Genomic DNA, 13,865 nt, shown 5'->3' with positions numbered 1-13,865 from the left:
AACTACTAAAACACAGGGACTCAAAAAGTAATTTACCCCAAAATTTATTAGTAAAAATACAAAGATTTTCAAATTTCAAAAAAATATCATAGTTATATTTGCCAAAAAAAAAAAAAACAAAATAACTTAAAAATTATAGAGATTAGCATAAACGATGAAAACTATCATTATACCAGATCAAAAAACACAAAAACAAAAACAATAAAATTAAACTAAGTGAACAAAAACCTTTAAAGTTAGACTTTCATCAACAACAACATTTGATTTCCCCTTCGGATCATCCTAAGAAACATAAAACATTAACCTTTGAAAATGAAAAAATAAAGGTAAAACAATTCAGTTAATTACAAACTCCTATAATTTAGTAAATGAACACAAACTTTTGAACTTTGATTTTCATCACAAAGAACACTTGTTTTCCCTTTCGGTTCAGTTTTTTTTTTATCCCAATCATCTTTGAACTACATATAAGGGAAAAAATGTTTAACAATCTAATACGAATAGTAATTAAATTTAACAAAATAAGAAAAAAAAACAATGACAAAAAAATAACAATTAGAAAACAAATAATCATACCAAAAATAATGGGTCATCTTCCTCAATAAGCTTTAAAAATGAAGGACAACTGTTACTCTGATCCATATCTGGAAATTAAATATGAAGGCTTTTTAAAAATTAAAAATGGTAAACTATTTATAGAAACAAACTTATAATATCGGGAGAAACTTCTAAAACAAATAATTAAAAAGGAACAGTTTCAAAAAAATTTTAAACCTATTTATTTGTAGAAACACAATCAATATTCCGTAAAAACATATTACACACTAAAAATTTAAACACAATATAAAATTTATTAGTTAATCATAAAAAAAACAGAAATAAAAAACCAAAACAAAAGAATCATTGATACATATAATACAATACAAAATTTATTAGTAAAAAAACAAAGATTTTCAAATTTCGAAAAATATCATAGTTAGATTTGCCAAAAAAAAAAAACAAAATAACTTAAAAATTATAGAGATTAGCATAAACGATAAAAACTATCATTATACCGGATCAAAAAACACAAAGAAAAAATGATAAAATTAAACTAATTGAACAAAAACATTTAAAGTTAGATTTTCATCAACAACAACATTTGATTTCCCCTTCGGATCATCCTAAGAAACATAAAACATTAACCTTTGAAAATGAAAAAATAAAGGTAAAACAATTCAGTTAATTACAAACTCCTATAATTTAGTAAATGAACACAAACCTTTGAACTTTGATTTTCATCACAAAGAACACTTGCTTTCCCTTTCGGTTCAGTTTTTTTATCCCAATCATCTTTGGACTACATATAAGGGAAAAAATGTTTAACAACCTAATACGAATAGTAATTAAATTTAACAAAATAAGAAAAAAACAATGACAAAAAAATAATAATTAGAAAACGTATAAACATACCAAAAATAATGGGTCATCTTCCTCAATAAGCTTTAAAAATGAAGGACAGTTGTTACTCTGATCCATATCTGGAAATTAAATATGAAGGCTTTTTAAAAATGAAGATGGTAAACTATTTATAGAAACAAACTTATAATATCGGGAGAAACTTCTAAATCAAATAATTAAAAAGGAACGGTTTCAAAAAAAATTAAAACCTATTTATTTCCAGAAACATAATCAGTATTCCGTAAAAACATATCACACACTAAAAATTTAAATTATCTTTAATGGATTCAAAATTAACATAATATAAAATTTATTAGTTAATCATGAAAAAAGAAAAACAGAAATAAAAAATCAAAACAAAAGAATCATTAATACATATTAATACAATACAAAATTTATTAGTAAAAAAACGAAGATTTTCAAATTTCAAAAAATATCATAGTTAGATTTGCCCAAAAAAAAAAAAACAAAATAACTTAAAAATTATAGAGATTAGCATAAACGATGAAAACTATCATTATACCGGATCAAAAAACACAAAAAAAAAACCGATAAAATTAAACTTACCTCTTGTGTTCGAAGAAGATTCAGATTCCTGCAGTTGCATAAGTCATCATCAATAAGTTCAAGACATTAACCATATGGAACTTTTCCTCCCCACAATAAGCTTGCAAAATCATACGGTATTTCATATGAATCGAAACAAAAAACATATAAGGTTAAATAACTTATTGTCTGTTGATAAAATGAAAACCAAAGAAACATACCAAAAATATAGGATCATAGTCATCAATCAACTTTAAAAACGATTGGAGCGTTGTTTTTAGGATCCATAACTGTAATGGAATAAAGGAATTTTTAAAAAAAATATAACGGTAACTTATTTATAGAAACAATGTCTAATTACAGAAACCGAGTTATAATTGAGAATAGAAAAATTAACCTTAAAAACAGTAATGTGTTTATGGAAACAAAAACCTCTTTAGAAAGAAATTAAATGTATCTTTAAACTTAAATAGGAAAACTCATAAGTGACAAAACTAACAATATGAACTTCAAAAGATAATGATATAAAGTTTCAAAATTATGCCTAAACAGAAAATTTAATAAGAAACAAGAAAGAGTATACATATAAAAAAACAAACAATACCAACAACATTTAACTAACCTGTTTTGGTAGACGAACATTCCGAGTCCGAAATAAGAACAAAGATACCTTTAATTTTTTTTATCGGATCTACAGAAATAAGAACAAAGAAAATGTTATTAGCAATCGAAACAGTCTTTATAAAATCAACTTTTGATCAGATCTAAGTGCAGATCTAATGGATTCTTCATCCACCAAATGATAGATCAGAATTTGTTCATTTTTAGATCAATAATATTTCAATTTTGAGATTTAAAATTTTAATTTAAGATTATTAATTTCAGTTTTAAATACTAATTCATTCGTCTATTGTTAATGAATTCCCCATGATAACCAAAGCAAAATAATATAAAATTCAAAAGAAAGTGTAAGAGTGAGAGATCACGTACATTGTAAGATTCCTTGATTTGATAAAATTGAACTCCTCAATTGCTTCCTCTCCACACATCAGCATGATATTGAAAAAAAAATCATCCAAATCAAATAAGTGAGATTGATTGAAACAAACAAAATAAACAATGAGAGGTTTATAAATTCATCTAAGCAATGAGAGGTTTATAGATTCATCTAACCTGTTACAAACTGACCTCGTTTTGACTCATAAGTCAAAAGCTACTTTCCAATGCATATGTCTCATGATTTTTTAACATTAACAGTGACAACCCGGATATGCGAAATAAATCGATCCATAACATACCTCTCATATGAATAGTCGTCATCGGTTTTACTCACAAATCTTTTTGAGAAACAGAAAATCTAACCATAAACACACAATCTAACGATATCTTGAAGAAAAACAAACAAATTTTTTTCACATGTTGATTTTTTTTTGTTGTACACAAACACAAATCGGAAGATCGAGAGAATCAATCATGAAAAAGAGGATTAAGACAGAGTTAGACAAAAATTGTATAATCAATGTAAATAAGGAAAATATGATTACCTGTTTGTGGATCTTTCAAGATGTAACGAAATCATCGTTAGATTCCTTGTAAGGTGGCTGTTCTCCCCACATTAATGAAGCAAATTCATTAGGTATTTCCTATCAGTGAAAAAAAAATAAATAATTAAATACATAAGTCTAAATACAATATGTTTAGTAATCATAAAACTAATAAACATACAAAAAAAAAAAAATAGGATCATCGTCCTCAATCAGCTTTAAGAATGAAAGACTGTTGTTACTCAAATCCATACCTGCAAATTAAATGTCAACGGTTTTAAACACGTAAAAACGATAAATTATTTATAGAAATAAACACATAATAGTGGAAAACATATAAAACCGAAACAAACAAAAAAAGGTTTCAAAAAACGTAACACTATTTATTTATAGAAATAGAAACCTTAATTCCGGAAAATTATCATACTAAAAATAAATCACTAACGAAATTTAAAATTGCTCAAAATTTTAAATTTGAAATTTGAATTCCGGAAATAGAAATAGAAATAGAAACCTTAATTCCGGAAAATTATCATACTAAAAATAAATCACTAAAATTTACATTTGAGGTTTCAAAAATAAATCACTAACGAAATATAAAATTGCTCAAAATTTTCAATTTAAAATTTGAATTCCAGAAATAGAAATAGAAACCTTAATGCCGAAAAATTATCATACTAAAAATAAATCACTAACGAAATTTAAAATTGCTCAAAAGTTTAAATTTAAAATTTGAATTCCGGAAATAGAAATAGAGACCTTAAAATTTTAAATTTGAGGTTTCAAAAAACGTGACACCATTTATTTATAGAAATAGAAAGCTTAATTCCGGAAAATTATCATACTAAAAATAAATCATTAATGAAATTTAAAATTGCTCAAAATTTAAAATTTAAAATTTAAAATAGAAACCTCAAAACTTAAAATTTAAAATTTGAATTCTGAAAATTAAATTACTAACATCCAATCCCGTAAATTATCATACTAAAATTTATCATACTAAAACTAAATCACCATTTATTTATAGAAATAGAAACCTTAATTCCGGAAAATTATCATATTAAAAAAAAACAATTTGAGGTTTCAAAAATAAATTAATAACGAAATTGAAAATTGCTCAAAATTTTAAATTTAAAATTTGAATTCCGGAAAAAGAAATAGAAACCTTAATTCTGGAAAATTATCATACTATATAAATCACTAACGAAATTTAAAATTGCTCAAAATTTTAAATTTAAAATTTGAATTCCGGAAATAGAAATAGAAACATTAAAATTTTAAATTTAAGGTTTCAAAAAACGTAACACCATTTATTTATAGAAATATAAACCTTAATTCCGGGAAATTATCATACTAAAAATAAATCACTAACGAAATTTAAAATTGCTCAAAATTTTAAATTTAAAATTTAAAATAAAAATGTCAAAATTTAAAATTTAAAATTTGAATTCTGAAAATTAAATCACTAACATCCAATCCCGTAAATTATCATACTAAAATTTATCATACTAAAAATAAATTTTCATTTATTTATAGAAATAGAAACCTTAATTCCGGAAAATTATCTTACTAAAAATAAATCACTAAAATTTAAATTTGAGGTTTCAAAAATAAATCACTAATGAAATTTAAAATTGCTCAAAATTTTAAATTTAAAATTTGAATTCCGGAAATAGAAATAGAAACCTTAATTCCGGAAAATTATCATACTAAAACTAAATCACTAACGAAATTTAAAATTGCTCAAAATTTTAAATTTAAAATTTGAATTCCGGAAATAGCAATAGAAACTTTAAAATATTAAATTTGAGGTTTCAAAAAGCGTAACACCATTTATTTATAGAAATAGAAACCTTAATTCCGGAAAATTATCATAGTAAAGTTAAATCACTAACGAAATTTAAAATTGCTCAAAATTTAAAATTTAAAATTTAAAATAGAAACGTCAAAATTTAAAATTTAAAATTTGAATTCTGAAAATTAAATCACTAACATCCAATCCCGTAAATTATCATACTAAAAATAAATCATCATTTACTTATAGAAATAGAAACCTTAATTCCGGAAAATTATCATACTTAAAATAAATCATTAAAATTTAAATTTGAGGTTTAAAAAAAAAATCATTAACGAAATTTAAAATTGCTCAAAATTTTCAATTTAAAATTTGAATTCCGGAAATAGAAATAAAAACCTTAATTCCGGAAAATTATCATACTAAAAATAAATCACTAACGAAATTTAAAATTGCTCAAAATTTTAAATTTAAAATTTAAATTCCGGAAATATAAATAGAAATCTTAAAATTTTAAATTTGAGGTTTCAAAAAACGTAACACCATTTATTTATAGAAATAGAAACCTTAATTCCGAAAAATTACCATACTAAAAATAAATCTCTAACGAAATTTAAAATTGCTCAAAAATTTAAATTTAAAATTTAAAATAGAAACCTCAAAATTTAAAATTTAAAATTTGAATTCTGAAAATTATATCACTAACATCCAATGCCGTAAATTTTCATACTAAACATTATCATACTAAATATAAATCACCATTTATTTGCTATGAGTTTAAAAACAAAATAAAAAAAGACAAATACCAGTTTACTTAAAATATGATTAGTAATTAGAATACACATAAACGTACCAAAAATATCGGGTCATCTTCATCAATAAGCTTTAAAAATGAAAGACTGTTGTGTAAGGGATCCATATCTGAAAAATATATATGAAGGTTTTTAAAAAAATAGAACGGTAAAGTATTTATAGAAAAACAATCAATATTCCTAAATCAACAATCAATAAGCTTTAAAAGATAATTTAGTTAATGGAGAAACTTCCAAATCCAAAAATAAAAAGAAACGGTTTAAAAAAAATAAAAAATATTTATTTTTTAGAAACAAAATCAATATTCCGAAGACAAAAACATTATACCGGATGAAAAATTATCAGACCACTGTAAATCCTCATCAACACAAACAAAACACATCGGACACAATCAAAACATATCATCATCAACAACAAACTAAAAGACTGTAAATAAAAATATGAGTAACATGAGAACAAAATCAAAACATCAACAAAATATCATTTCATATGATTGGAATCGGATAATGCAAAATCATCATCAACAAACAACGAAAAAAAAAAAGAAAAATCAAACAATAAGCATATGCGGAGAAGGAGATCAAGAACAAATTTTTTATAGATTGTTGATTAAACTTACATATAACAGGTTCGATCAACAAAAAAAACACATAAAAATCATCAAAAATTCACATTAAACATTTACAATAAATAACAATCTAATATAAATTACATACCTGCAAATTATGTGGAACGATCTACAAACAAATAACAACGAAAATGATTAAGATCTGCCGACCGGGTTTTGAACAAAAAAAGTTCCTATAAGATCTAATAACATAAATAAACAGTATTTAAGTTTGATCAAGTAAATTTACCTATGATTTTTGAAAGATTCGGCACCTAAGATGATGATCGGAGATGGAATTTAGAAGAGAGAGAACCGAGAGAAAGAAAGTGTAGAATGAAAATTTAGGGTTCAATGATTGAGAAATAAGATTATATAGGATCCATATTGTATTTGGGTTATTTCGAAAAACCATATATCCGACCCAAATACTATTGGATCCCGCGTGGATATGTAGTTTTTTGTTTGTGTATTCTCAAATGTGGTTTGTGTATTAAGAATTAGACAATTTCCCTCCCAAAATCAAGGTTCACTAAACCAATGGTTGCCACATCATCAAAATGGCTTCACCATTCAAGGACACATAGCCCACATCATCTCATTTATTAATATATATAGATATAGATTCCTAATCTACCCATTGTTTGGGTTCGAACGCAAGACCTCCCAGTAATAAACACGAATCTATACCAAGTGAAGTAACCCCACATTCACAATTCTGTTTTTTATTTTCTATGCTCAAAAAGTCTATTTAAAAGAACGACGTGGTATTTTTTTCTTTTTATCATTATTATTTTTTAATTCAAATCATGTATTAGATCATATTATAAACATCTCTTTTTACTTAACAAGTAAAACAACAAATATTATATATAAAGAAATATTTAGAAAGTTATGAGTTAGGTTTGCATTTTTAGTTGTATATTAACTATTAATTCTAATTACAATCAATCTTCTATATAGTTTCAAGTAAAATTTGTATTTACAAAATATATTAGTACAACCCGTGTATCATACGGGTAACTAACCTAGTTGATTAATAAATACAAAATTGCGGGTAAGATGTAGGTTCAACCGTATTAATACACTATGAGATCCGATTATAATTAATTTTTCAAACAACTTTGAAAGTCTCTAAAGGTTTGGAAATGTAATCGCTCATTATTTTCTCTTCAAAGGGAATTTCAGAAAAAATACGTGCGCTTAAATCACATTAAAAAAACTGGCCCCGCGAGGCTAATTGGTTAAATAGTTTGAAAGATGATTAAACATCCATTGCTCATGTAATCATGTTAAATAGTTTAAACTAGTAGAATTTCCCGCGCGTTGCGACGGGAATTCGGTCGATGTCAGTTTGGTTTATTAGGGTATCGATACGGTACTATCACTTGTTATGTTATGGCGATCGAAAGATAAAACTCAGAAAATAACGTCGTCATTTGCACAATAGGATATAGACGCCTTTATTTTACATTGATCGAAAGCAAAAACGAATATCACTAACGATTCCAATAGTACTAATACCGGTACTGTTATTTTGTCGGAATCGGCGTGATCCCGATATTATTGTGAAGGTATCAATTGAATTCGTTATAGTACCAATACATTATCGACACTTATTATAGCTTACGATATAAGTAAAATACTCTATTGTGAATGCTAACTACATTTTCAATTTAATAATACCAAGTTAATTTAGAATATTGAATACTTATATTTATTTTATATTTATGTATATTCAAGAAAATTAAGAAAGACTATTTTATAGATATAACAAATTTATGTAAATTTTAGATTAGTCGAAAACAGGAAAGAAGGTTGCAACCAGGGGCGGAACTATGCTTTGTCGAGAGGTAGCCCGGGATATCACTCAACTTTCTTGGAGAAGTATAATGTTCTTTTTTTTTCTCTGTTTTATGTATGGGATACCTCTCAACATATATTAGGATACCCTTGAAACAAATAGAAATGAAGAATCAATAGTAGAATTCTTGAGAAAGGGATGGACACCATGTTTGTTTCAGAGTTCTGGTTATGAGTTTTAATAATAAAGAAGATAATTGAAAAATATTTAATAAGTTGTTGGGTCTTGTGTCCTTCTAATTATAAGTATGATGTACCCAATAGTGCCAGGTCCCACTAAGTATTAAGTTTAATATTAAATTAATAATTCTTTTTAGAGTAAGCTGCCATTTTAGTCCCTGTGGTTTGGTCCCTTTTGCCACTTTAGTCCAAAACTCAAACTTTTTCCATGTGGATCCCTGTGGTTTCAGTTTTATTTCCATTTTGGTCCAAAAATGAAATCAAGTCATATTTGTCTTATAAAATCCTGCTATTTTGTCATTTTCCGAAGAGGCAAAATGATCATTTCTTTTTTATAAATAAATACCATATTTTATAAGACAAATATGACCTGATTTGCCCTTGAGGAAAATAACAAAATTGCAGGATTTTATAAGACAAGTATGAGCTGATTTCATTTTTGGACCAAAATGGCAATAAAACTGAAACCACAGGGACCTAGATGCAAAAGGTTTGAGTTTTGGACTAGAGTGGCAAAAGGGACAAAACCCCAGGGACCAAAATGGCAGTTTACTCTTCTTTTTATATTTGTACGGTTAAAAAAAGCAATAAATATTTTATTAACTATATTATTCTGTTTTTTTTTGGTTAATTTGAGCTTTCTTTTCATTGAACAGCAAACTTTTTATTACTTTGATTGTTATTACTTAATTTATTTTTTAACTTTATGCATGAGAGAACGTAATTTTATTAGTTTTTTTTTTATTTTGATGTCCAAAAGAATGTAATTTTATTAGTTTTTTTATAAGTAATTATATAAAAAGTTAGATTAAAATGTTTTGTCATATTATTAGTTATTAACTATATAATAATTTGATTTGTTGAGACCGCGTGTTGCGGATAAACGAAGCAGTTAATAAGTTAAACAAACAAACGTTATTTGATAAAAGAAGCATGTTGTTTATAAAGTCAAACCATCGGTACAGTTTAACATCATACTATTTTATAATACTAAATAAATACTCAAGTTTGAATACACGTAAAAACAAAACTTATACGGGAATGACGAGAGAAAAAAATTAACGAGTTAAAAAATACAAATTAAATAAAAAAAAGAAATATGATTTTAAAAAGGAAAAAAATATTAAAAATAGAAAATAAATGATTGAAGAAATATGGTTTAGAAAAAGAAAAAAAAATATAAAAATACGTGAAAAGTTAAAAGTAAATGGCCAAAATTTTATCTAGTTTGGCCATTTATTTGATTATCTATAATGGCCAAAATTTTATCTAATTCTTCTAAATGTGTTTTTTAGCACGATCACAATCGTTCAAGTCTCATCAAATTAACAAATTTATTTAGTTGTTTGTATGGTTAGATTAGTATTTAGAGTATATGCTTAGATTAGTTTTTAAAGTATATGATTATATATCATTTGTGTTTGATTTAGCCTACTTTAGAATAACATCAGTTAATATCATTACAAACTTTAACACCTTCGATGCAGGCTGCAAGTAACACACCACTAGTTAAACTTAAAACCTAAGAAAAAAGCAGTAAAAAATAGATTATTTAGTTTTTTTCATATTCAACGCTCATAAAATCGTCTTATTACTTTTTTTTAAATAAGTATTCAGGGGCCTATGTTGTCTACTTGCACAGGGCCCTCGAGGGCGTCCGAATTCTTAAGGACGGCCTGTGTATTTGTTTAACTTTATTTATTAGCGTATTTTGTTGATTATTTTATGACTGTACGGTAAAAAAAATTAGAATACCCCTGAATTTTTCTTCTAGTTCCGCCACTCATTGCAACTTCGGTAGATCAAATGTAAGCAATCATAACACGTAATTAAGCTGGTTTTGCAAATTGACAATTCTATAAAAAACAAAATAAATGAATTAAAAGAGTTAAATAAAATATTAAAGTTAAAAAAAGCAAAATATAGGAATTAAGAAAGTTAAATAAAATATTAATATTACTTACTGTATATCACCTAACATCCACTATTGATGTAATAATTTCTTTAATTAATAAAAAAATCAAACTCCGTATCAAAAACTAAGAGCATTCTCATTCAAATCATCAAAATATGTGAGGGGTAGTTTTTATATTATAAAGGGTATAAAAAATGGTTGTGAGTGGAGGAGAGAGAAAATGTTACTGTTCATCTGTATATTTGGGGGGACACTATTCACCCAGTATAATTTTTTTAATATATATTGAAAGTGGTTGTGAGTGAAGGAGAGAGAAAAATGTAATGATAATATTATTTTATTTAATTGAAAAGAAGAGAGAAAAAGTATTTGTTTTTAGTGAAAATATATTGATATAGGAATTGTTTTTAGTGGAATGTATGTATAATTTGATGGATTGGATGAGAATGCTCTAATAAGAGTAAATTATGTTTTTAGCATCTGTGGTTATATCACTTTTACGATATTAGCCCAAAATAAGAATTTTTAACATATCTGCCCTCATGGTCTCTATAACTAACCATTTTGGCCCCTAAGTCTAGAGATCATGGGGGCCAAAATGGTTAGTTATAGAGACCATCGGGGCCAAAATGGTTAGACTTAGGGGTCAAAATGGTTAGTTATAGAGATCATGGAGACAGATATGTTAAAAATTTTTATTTTAGGCTAATATAGTAAAAGTGATATAACCACAGGGGCAAAAAATGTAATTTACTCAACTAATAATGCAGAAAGACTTTTGGCTTAAAATTGGTCTTTACATATCATAACCATCTTCTCCTTTGCAAGTGGCCTCATAAATCTTATCAATCCTTTCATTTCTTTACCAAAAGAAAGAAGTTTGTAAGAGAAGCGAGTAGGTAATATTCTCCTTTTTTATTTTTTACAATGTTCAATCTCAAATTATTGCATCAATCTTAAGAACACTTCTGTATAAACATGTTTGAAGAAACAAGTATGATTGCTTTAAAATAATTAAAGCCATCCATATAAGTGTGTTATCTACTAATCAAACTCAAGAGTCATATATCTGGAGTTTATCCACATTAGAAGGTAACATGGACTTATTAGATAATATTTTGTCATGTTAGCATTAAAATTTGACTGTGAGGCAAAACTTTAAACAACACACATCTATTTTTTTTACTAGATATGTAGATCAGTGAAAAAAAATAGTTTCGTAATGTAAAGAATACTTGTCTAACTGCTTTGGTAATTACAATTCCTGCACTTTCTTATTAATTGTTTGTATCAAATTGCAGTTAAAATATGGATGCTATTATAAATTCAATTGTTACACCGGTTGTTAACTCTTTGATGGTCCCTGTTAAGAAACATCTGGGTTTCTTAGTGTTATCCACAAATCATGTTAAAGATATGAAGGAGAAAATGGATCAGTTGAATATCACTGAACAAGATATTCAAGAGAAAAAAACGACAGCTGATGCGAACTATCATGTGGTATCTCGCCATGTGTCGCCATGGTTGGAAGATGTTCAAAAGATGAAGGAAAAGGTAGAAAGTATTCCAACAGCTGGAATTGGGTGCTTCAACGTGGCAAAGAGATACAAAGCAGGAAAACAATCTTGTATTATTGTCCAACAGATAAAAGCTCTCAAAGAACAAGCGTCGGAAATCAGTTGGACAAATGAACGAAAACCACTTGCTAAGGTACCATCCACCTCTGCACCAGTTCCTCATGGTACCCAAACAACCACGTTTGAGTCTAGAGATTCGGTATTTAATGCTGCATTGCAATCTCTACAATCAAATGAGGAGTCCCAAAAGATGATTGCTCTATGTGGGATGGGTGGTGTCGGCAAGACCACAATGATGGAACAACTAAAGAAGGCCGTGGAAGATTAAAAAATGTTCGATTGGGTTGTAAAGGTGGTTCTTGGGGAAAGCTGTGACCTTTTTGTTCTACAGCAAGCTGTTGCAGAATACATTCATCAAGATTTAACTGAAAAAACAAAAGATGCAAGGGCTGAGCTTCTTCGTAAGAAATTTGAGGGGATGTCGCAAAATGGGGAAAAGAAAATTTTAGTAATAATGGATGATATTTGGAAGGAGGTTGACCTCAAAGATGTTGGACTAATGAGCCCTTTGCCGAATGGGTTCAAGCTCTTGTTCACATCACGATTTGAACATGTGTGCACTCAAATGGATGTGAGAGCTAATTCAATATTTAGAGTACGTGTTTTAAATGAAGCAGAGGCAAAAACATTGTTTTTTGAGATTGTGGGACCAACTCCTTCGGATGGTGATGATGCCGAGCTCCAAAAGATAGGAGAAGATATTGTGAATAAATGTGGGGGTTTGCCTATTGCCTTGAAAACCATTGCCAAAAGTCTTATTGGTAACATAAAGGAGGCATGGAAGGAAACACTTTCCAATTTACAACATGATGACCTTCAAGACCTTAATGAGATTGTGCATAAAGTTTTTGAAATGAGCTATAACAATCTTCAAAAGGATGATGATAAATCAGTTTTCCTCCTAAGTGGCTTATTCCCGGATGACTTTGATATTCCCATTGAGGACTTGATGAGGTACGGCTGGGGATTGAAGCTGTTTAGTAAAGTGCATACTTTAAGAGAAGCAAGAAGACGAACAATCATTTGTGTTAACAACCTCATACGGGCCAACTTGTTGACAGAAAGCGAACAGATGGGATGTGTAAAGATGCATGATCTCGTGCGTGTTTTTGCTTTAAGTAATTTTTCAAAGTCAAACAAGCTTCAATAGTCTACCATGATAATATGTCTGGACATCAGCTTATAAAAAACGATGCAAAAGAGTCTCATGAAAGAATTTTATTAAAGTGCATAGGTATGACTAAATTTCCTGTAGACTTTAATTACCCAAATCTCTCACTCTTGATTGTAATGGATGGGAATAACCTACTCAAGTTTCCGCAACATATTTATGAAAAAACAGAAAAACTTGAGGTTGTCTGTTATGACAATATAGGTATTCCATTGCTTCCGGTGGTGTTCGAACACTCGACCAAACTTCGAACACTATGCCTTCGTTCATGCTCGTTGATTGAAGATATATCTTTCCTTGGAAGTCTTAGCAACTTGGAAGCATTGAGCCTTGTTGATTGTGGAATAAGAAGGT

General features: G+C 27.4%; 1 protein-coding gene across 1 annotated transcript; it reads left to right on the top strand.

Moving 5' to 3' along the window:
* Window positions 1-11,530: 11,530 nt before the first annotated feature.
* LOC110911710 (disease resistance protein At4g27190-like) lies at window positions 11,531-13,566 on the top strand. Its single transcript, XM_022156341.2, has 2 exons — window positions 11,531-11,602; window positions 12,005-13,566. Exon 2 carries the CDS (start codon window positions 12,612-12,614, stop codon window positions 13,488-13,490), a length of 879 nt encoding a protein of 292 aa, XP_022012033.1. The 5' UTR covers window positions 11,531-11,602; window positions 12,005-12,611; the 3' UTR covers window positions 13,491-13,566.
* The last annotated feature ends 299 nt before the right edge of the window (window positions 13,567-13,865 follow it).

The sequence above is a fragment of the Helianthus annuus genome, chromosome 15 (assembly GCF_002127325.2).
Source record: "Helianthus annuus cultivar XRQ/B chromosome 15, HanXRQr2.0-SUNRISE, whole genome shotgun sequence".
NCBI classification, from domain to species: domain Eukaryota; kingdom Viridiplantae; phylum Streptophyta; class Magnoliopsida; order Asterales; family Asteraceae; genus Helianthus; species Helianthus annuus.
The sequence above is the reverse complement of the archived record's forward strand: the minus strand, read 5'-3'. Positions and strand labels throughout refer to the sequence as shown.